Genomic DNA, 8533 nt, shown 5'->3' on the forward strand with positions numbered 1-8533 from the left:
TTTTGTGGAAATAGTTTATTAGTTTTCCCAATTTTACACCCCTTTTTACAACAAGGAGCAAAATCTGTTTTGGTATGATGAATACGTCAAACAAAAACCAAAATAAAACAAAACGGTGTGTACAAATGTAGATGCAATAATGCCTGTACGACGTAAAACAAAAATAAATTTATGTTCCTTCAAGTCTAGTCTGAAGGCTATCTTTGACAGAATTTAATCACTTTCCCAAAATGTACAAACAAAACTTAGTAAAGTTAGTTAGTAAAATAAGGACAATTGAAAACGGAATTAAATTGAAAAGGCCAGCGAGAGTTATGGTGGCAGTCAGCCTCATATATGTGAAGGCATCCGAAGAAGAAAGCCAAATAAATGTTGTGAGGCCACTGCTTGAATTCAGTCACAGAAGGTCCTGGGACACTTCAACAGCAGGGAGTCCCCCAAACTGCAGCAGCAACAGCAAAAAACGTGAAAGCTGAAGACTAGTCCATCTAGTCCACTGGGAGGCGACATGGCACAGCTAGGAGAAAGTCCAAATACGCCACGGAGGTTCCAGCCCATAGTATTACCCTCCACATCCATTCAAGAAACATCTAGAAGGGGGCGAGGACACGAGAGGATTTTTCATTGGGGTAACACGATGTTCGAATTGTAATCACAGGAGGTTGAGTCTATCATCACTGGGTTAGCCAATTTAAGTCCGTCAACGAGTAGACTTTCATAACACTAGTGCTGACTTAAAAAAATAAGAGTTGTGCAACCCCCTAATAGGTATTTAATCTTTTTACATACCTGACATGTTTAACGCTTAGAAAGATGAAAGCGTCTACTATAGGCTGATTTTGTAAAAAAAAAAAAAAAATGTTCATATTATTGCAGTTAGGAGGGCTAGGTGGTATGGCCTCAAATTCGTATCCCGGTATAAATTGATTAACTCCACAATACTGGGATTGTATACATATAAATATAAACTTAAGTGTAAAAATTATAATAGAAATTTCCAAATGTGTTATACAGTCCTCTTAGCAAAGCTACGTTGATTAAAAAAAAAAAGGAACAATTTTGAGAACATTTATTGTGCAGCTCTCAAAACTTGACACTCCATGGTGCAAACCAAAACAAATAACAATCCTGATATTATAAGCATTTGATATACGATATATAATTTTGACCTTATAGGCTTCTCCTGGCTGAGTTTTGCAGTAACGTACTGATTCATTTCCAATTTTCGGACGTGTGCGCCAAATTTATAGTGTCTACCGCAGATACCGCATAACTCTAATTGCATTATTCATCCAATAGAAAATTCCTGTTCCTAGAATGTTATGGCTTAAAATATGCATGGTAATTGACAAAAAGCTGTAGTGCAACCTTTGTATACAAATATGCACTGTGAGTTGATAGGTAAAATGCAACATCATAGACAAACAAGAGGAAAAAAAAAAATACACTCACAACTCGCAGGCTGCTCTCCAAACCTCCGCATGAGCTGATCATGTGTGAACTTGACAAAGGCATCGTATTGCTCTGTTGGCAGTGAAAAAATAAACAATTTGAGTAGGCATGAGTCTCATTATGGGGAAACAAACTGCAACAGGTTTTTTTTTTTTTGTTCTTCATGCCTGCTAATTTTGTTGTGAGAATCTCTTCGTACTCCTCCCGGATTTTCTCCTCGCGCTCCTTCAGTAGTCTTTCACAGATCATCCCGACCTGTCGCAGGGAAAATAACGGCGGCTCCTTCCTGGTGGGAGAGGATGCGCCTGAGCACGAACCTGTCCGGGAAAGAAATCTCACAGGTAAAACACAAACTATAGATCCGAATGGGATGCTTGCTGGCTCCAAAAATACAGACAGGCAAAGCAGATTCTGTTGTCCATTTTCGGTCAGCCGATATCGGCTTTCCAAATTAGCAATTTTGTTGATTTTTGTACATTTTCCCTCCCCCTTTACATTCACTAATGTATAACGTTATTCTTCAAATGAATTACAACCCAACTTAATTTAATTACAAGAAATTGTCCATGTAACAACTATGATGTCATTATAATTCTAACATGTACTAGTTCTTTAAAACTGGTTAAATGTTAGGTATTCCTAAATGTTACTTCAAGCGCTGTTGCATCTAGTTTAATTCTTTGCGTGTTACTGTACTCGTTGAAAAGGTGTATTTTGTATAACAAAATGGAAAAAAGAATTCCAAGGAAAAATGCGGTATCGGGATATGTTATTTGATTGCTACTTTTGCCAAGAAATAATTGAAACCTATTATTGGATATTGTACAACAACTGTTAAGGGGTGTAATTCACAGCAGTGTGTGATCGGCATAAAAAGGTGATTTCATTTTTTGCTCTCAAGCGCCACGATTCAGATAGATGTGTCACGGCAGCAGATAGAATCGGATATCTTTAGATCAGAATCGGGCCTCTTCCAAATACGGATAGAAATGCGACAGGTATCGAATATCTGCCGATGCGAGCGAAAGTGAAGCATCAACACAGATCAGGTATACATTCAATGCGATGCTGACGTTTTTGAAATACATAAACCTTCATCATGCCCATACAACACAAAAGATGTATTTTTTTTAATAAAAAAAAAAAAAAAAAAACCACCTGCTTGAACTCTACACTACAACAAAAGCATAGACAAATAAGGTCTAAAAATGGTACATTTGAAGTGTGCTCGTCATAATTTAAACTAGCAAAATAATTGCAGATGGCTAATGAAGTTTTTTTTTCTTTTTTCCACATCAAGTGTCGGTCGGCCCAGGCCAAGTAAACAGTACGTAATTTTCATATTTATGTCTTATTGTTTACGTCTGTGTTATGACAACCGGGTGTTGATGCTTGTGCAGTCAAAGTCGACCCTCGCCTATTCTGGAATTGCCATGCGCAAACTTAACTTGCAAATGTAGATGACTCTGCATCTTTTGGACAATTGTCCAAAACATTATTATTATTTTTTTTTTAATGTCCCGGCATTACCAGATAACTATTAACCTTTTATTGCTCAGTGACTGTTTATTGTCAATGTCTTTATGTCTCAAAAGTGTTCTCTGTCAATTGACTGTCTGTTGTCGTACTAGAGCGGCTCCAACTACCGGAGACAAATTCCTTGTGTGTTTTTTTGGACATACTTGGCAAATAAAGATAAAGTTGTTTCTGTACAACTGAAACTATTGGTTGAAAAATGCACAGATTTGCACCTGTTCACGTTTTTGTGTGTGCTCTTTCTGTAACATTCCAAGATCCTGCCAAACGCTTTGCTCCTCCTGAGGCTCGCGTCAAAAGAAAAATGTTATGATGCTTCAGGTTGACGGCAAACCTCCAAGTGTTTGGGAATCATAGCTTTGGTTAGATTTAGGGATTACATTTTCAATACAGCGACACCTGCTATTCATGAGTTTAATTTGTCGCATGACCAAGCTTGTGACCCACAAAAAATATTTTTTTTTTTATTTATTATAAATTGCAAACAACTTAAGCACCCTAACTGCGTCTTTGCTAACATGACGTCTTAGAAGGAGCAGGGTAGAGTCTTGCAGCGTTACAGCAAGCACAAAAATGTTAAGTTTTTCGCTAATAGGTTGCGTTTGTTAAAGGTGAACTGTGAATAGATGGGGGTTGACAGTATAGTAGCGTTGCCCAGTGCACCGGTAATACAGAAGTACCGCTATACCTTATAAAAATAAAAATGTGTTTTCGGTACAGGTACTTCTGCACAGGTTGGCAGATAACACTTCTCCAAAAATAGGCTCAGTGTGCTTGCTTCAAGCTGTTTCTGAGTCACCCCTGTACATTATAGTTAAGATATCCAGTATAAATGTATATATACACACACGTGTGTATGTGTGTGTGTGTGTGTGTGTATATATATATATATATATATATATATATATATATATATATAATGTGAACAAGTGTGTAAATATAAAACTGTGATTAGTCAGATTATTAAAAACAAATAAATAAATAAAAAAACCATGACTAACGTTAAGCATGCGATGGTTTGGGTATCAAGGTACTTCATGCAGGTATATTATGTTTGTCATTTAGCATCTTGACAAAACGGAATTGAGGCACTTGGGCCTGCAGTGCAAATCCAGCCTTAGATGAAGGGATCCGACTAAAATGTTACCTGATAGGGAAGATTCACTGGGAATATTGTGAAGCTCCAGAGGAGTGAAGCCGTCTAAATGCTGGAAACAAGTGTCCAGGTTTCGTCGTTTGAGCCGCTTGTATTCCTGTTTGATGTTGTGCAGGATTTGCTCTGTGACGGAAACACAAATCACAACACGTTAACACACACGCACACACACACAAAATGGGCTTGACGTGACAACATTAAAAACAAAAGCAAAACAAGTTCAATCATTCAAGACGTTTACACTCGCTTACTCCTGCAACACGTTCGGTTAGCGTCCACAACACGTTCCAATGAAAAGCTCGACAAGTCCTACAAATCTAAAAGTGGTTAAGTGGCAACCTGTTGTGAGCCTGGACGACACTTGTCCAAACGGCGAAGGCTCCAGGCGGAGGTACTTCTGCGGCGACGACACGGGAGACCGGACCGGGGCGCACCTCCTCCTCTTGGGGGAAGCCTGGTTCAATAACGGGTCAAAATCCAGAGTCCTTTTCAGAGTAGCTCCACACGCCATGACGCTTGCTCCCCCAAATGTCAACAAGACACAAGGAGCTGCAGTGTTTCCGTTATTTGGCGATCGGCGTTGGGAGACGCCACTGCTAGTTAGCAATCGTTCGCCGGCGACGGAGGGCAGCAGCAATTCCGGGGTGTGAGAAAACGCGACTTGCTCGTCTCTCGCTGCTTTCCGTTGACCGATGTCACGCAATTTAATTGGACAAACGTGTTTTGTACCAAAGCGGACACAACAATACGTCGTAGCTGTGGCGTATCGTCAGATGAAAGTAGATATTTCCTCGCCATACAAGGTAAGACAACGGTTAAAAGCTCCGCCGACTTTGTTTGATTCGTTTAGCGTGTCGCTGCTGCGCGCATGCGCGAAAAATTGCCCCCCTTTGTTGGTAGTTGTAGTTTTTAAGATCCCATGATCGTTTACGTTTTCCTCACTTGAAAATTACATTTCCCGACAAACCCAAGTGACTTCTTCTTTTTTTTTAAAAAATACAGTACTGTGGTTGTGTGGCTGGAAAAGTTACTGAACGATTTCGACTTGTTCATATGAAAAAGATAAGTGACTTAACACGCAGTTCCTCTACGTAAAAAAAAAAGAAAGAAAAAAACTGGTTCAAAATTATTTGTCAAATTCAAATATGATCAGAAATGAAAATGAACGTTCATAAGAATAGATTGATGGATATACTTCATCAATCCCATGAGGAAAAATTAGCAATTTATTATTTATGCAATACTGTACACGTACACACATAACAGCCTATTGCATGCTTAATGTGTTATTTATTATTAGTACTATTTGTATTATTATTATTGTTGATAATAAAAAAAATAGATGACATATATTATTATTGTTGTTATTTTTGGAAAAACAATTGTACAAATCTTTTCATAAAATATTTTTTATTTCTATTTTATTTTTAAAGTCGCGGTAAAGTGAAAATTTGGCACACAACACAGAATTAGTTATTAATAAACCTGACAAATTTGAATGATTAAAAAAAAATCACCACGTATATAAAATGAGGCTTGAAAAAAAATAAATCAAGCCATGGTCTCCATTCCCAAATGCTGTGGGCATGTCCGCTAAATGCAGTGAAATTACGCCCTGCTTAACAGTCAACTGTCAATCAAATACCATTACTGCGACATGGAAAAAAATGGATGCCTCTGGCATCTATCTTATGCCTAAACATAACTACGTTTGAACTATATCTGGGCCATTACGGGGCTTTCCTGTGGCGCAACAAAGAGGTGCTCGAAAGCGACCACAGGCAAAGCCCCTGTCCACATGCTGGCTGCCAAGTCAGACTTTCCCACCACTTTCTGTATTTTCATGGGTTTGCGCTTTTAATTTTGAAAGCTAGTATATATGACCTCCCATCTTTCAGTTATCTTTTGGCCTGCCTGAGAGGAAATAAACCCCATCTGTGTGTCAACACCAGAACACAATGCATTGTAGTCAGATGTGCGGACCACTCTGGCTACAGAGGCATAGCTAGCTAGCTAACTGCATGTCGCAATGGTACCGGATAGCTGCTGGATAACCACCGATGTGAACAAAGGTGCTCAAGTTCTTATATAGTGGAGGAGGGGCAACTCATGCCGGGGCCTAAGTGTGTCACTGGACCCAGTTTTAGCCAAGCACCCCCAAAAAATCTGGAAAACTGAAATGGTGAAAAAGTTTAAAACTTTAAAACTCAGTCTTTGCAAATGTTTTCAGCAATTACCTTCAAAGATTTATAATTTATTTCGAGACAAATCTCTGTATTCACTTCATAGGGTCTTATATTTGACTTCTATAGCCGTCAATGGCAGCGAATAGAGCTGTGTGCTGATTTTCTGCAACTATTTGATGGGAGTAGCTGTAGGAACTACAGGGAGGGAGTCTCCCCTGCAGACAAAAATAATGTGAAAAATAACAACTACTAGTTGTTATAGAGATGCTAGTCTGTGTACTGGCTACTGTTGAGGTGTCCTCGAGCAAGGCATTGTCCCCCCCTACACCTCTTTCACACTGAATCTTTCCTTGCATGCCCGCATGTGTGATCTGGTTCTATATGTGCTTTGCAACACAAAGTATACATCAGAGTTTGCGTTGAATTTCTCCTTGAAGGACTATGACGAGTATAATAACTAACAACTAAATAACTATTGTTACATGAAGACTATTGTATGTGAGTGCATGTGTGTATACTGTATACAGTTCTGAATACTACAGTGTATCTTTACTGCTGTAACGCTTGAATTTATAATAACACAAAAGCATGCTGTCGATATTTGACATGGAAATTGTACATTGCACATCTGCAGTATAAACATGTTGAAAAAAAAAAGTTATATCAGATTGAGCAAAGGTAGGAAAAGATATATAAATGTCAAATGTGTTGCTGTTGGAACTTTAAAAATAGTTTTCACATGATCCAGGATCCAACATTTACAACATAAAATCTTGGTTTCATTCAAGTCCTTTTTTTTTTTTTTTTTTTAAGTCATTTTGCAGCTTATTACCCATGAAATAAAAATATATTTTTAGCTTTTTGCAGGTCGGGGTGTTCATTAGATGAACGAACAAAATCCTGTCAGATGTTTCATTCCCCCCCACAAGTCCTCTCCGCCAAGAGATGAGCAGAAGAGAGCAGATGTTGCTGTGTGATGCTATCGTGCAATTTGTCCCAGCGGGGATGATTAGAAATGCGATTAATACTAACCAATGTGTGGAAAATGGAAACTAAGGCTCGGTTTCTTGAGGAAGGCAGGGGGTAAAAATAGTAAAATATCCATTAGGGGGCGCTAAAACCTAGTAGATTGTGTGATTGGATGGAGCAAAGTGTGGGAAGTGGATGTTTATCCATCATCAATATTGCTTGTCCTCATGAGGTTGGTGGAACTGGACTCCGTTGGAGGGCTAAAATGAAAAATGAAGGCCAAAGCCCAGATACCCTTGACCTACTTTGCAATTTCACCATCTTTTTTTTTTTTTTTTTTGCAATTTTCAGCTCCTTGTGTGATATGGATTTGCATATCTTGTGTATCTTTGTCACTGGGTTGTACTGTATGTTCTGTGTTGTGGCGGCAGGATGGGCGAAGAACAAATTTCTCACTTATTGAGGCAGTAAAGTTCATCTTGAATCTTGAGAGTCAAGCCTGGGACCTCTCGACTGTGAGCCAAACGTGATGTTCATCATCATGAAATAATCAAATAGATTCAGACAAACTTGACAATCAGCTGCGACTTTATTGAAACAGTAATACTAAAAACACTTGACCGATTGTGACTTTGTTTTTGTTGTTTTGTCATTTTGCCACTACTGTACAGAAAGTCACTTGACCGTTGACATTTTTTTTTAATCTTCACTATTCAAGAATACAAGAAGCAGCAGAAGCATTCACTGGTACACAGCTGTCATGGATAGCGTCACAGTAATAGAAAAACCTACAGAAGAACGACTGTGCTGTCAGATTCTAATAAATTAAAAAGCACTACATTGCTTATTTGAGGGAAAAACCAAATCACATTTTCTGAAATTCATTTGAAAGTGTGAACACTCCCCTCACCCATTTCTTTATTTACACACATAAAATGAACAGCAGACAATATTTCTATTTCGCTAAGAGTACTTCACTACAGGACTGTGCATGGGTGGCTTTTATGCAAAAAAAAAACAAAAAAAAAACTTGGACAAAAGAGACCCCACACTCTTCTGCAACAGTAGCACTGGATACAACTCACTGTAATGATTCATTAAAGGCTTTGGGTTGGAACTATATCACCAAGTCACGAGGTATCACATCTAGTAAAAGCAGAGACGAGATGAACGCCAGCTCGCACAGTTGTGACCAGCACACACTGTGTCTTAACTCATTTTGAATGTTCAGAAT

The 8533-nt window shown here is 38.6% G+C and overlaps 1 protein-coding gene across 1 annotated transcript; it reads right to left on the reverse strand.

Annotated features, from left to right (window-relative positions):
- Positions 1 to 11: 11 nt before the first annotated feature.
- akirin2 (akirin 2) lies at positions 12 to 4990 on the reverse strand. Its single transcript, XM_061704172.1, has 5 exons — positions 4484 to 4990; positions 4136 to 4267; positions 1620 to 1769; positions 1453 to 1524; positions 12 to 590 (listed from the first exon to the last, which is right to left on the reverse strand). Exons 1-5 carry the CDS (start codon positions 4653 to 4655, stop codon positions 580 to 582), a joined length of 537 nt encoding a protein of 178 aa, XP_061560156.1. The 5' UTR covers positions 4656 to 4990; the 3' UTR covers positions 12 to 579.
- Positions 4991 to 8533: the final 3543 nt, after the last annotated feature.

Source organism: Phycodurus eques, chromosome 18, assembly GCF_024500275.1.
Source record: "Phycodurus eques isolate BA_2022a chromosome 18, UOR_Pequ_1.1, whole genome shotgun sequence".
In the NCBI taxonomy this organism is placed as follows: Eukaryota; Metazoa; Chordata; class Actinopteri; order Syngnathiformes; family Syngnathidae; genus Phycodurus; species Phycodurus eques.

Excerpts from the sequence above, each read along its gene's own strand:
- akirin2 (XM_061704172.1), bottom strand. The coding sequence starts at position 4,655 with ATGGCGTGTGGAGCTACTCTGAAAAGGACTCTGGATTTTGACCCGTTA. Across the intron at positions 4,268-4,483 it reads GTCGTCCAGGCTCACAACAG|AGCAAATCCTGCACAACATC; the intron begins GTTGCCACTTAA and ends TTTCCGTCACAG. Across the intron at positions 1,770-4,135 it reads CAGTGAATCTTCCCTATCAG|GTTCGTGCTCAGGCGCATCC; the intron begins GTAACATTTTAG and ends TTTCCCGGACAG.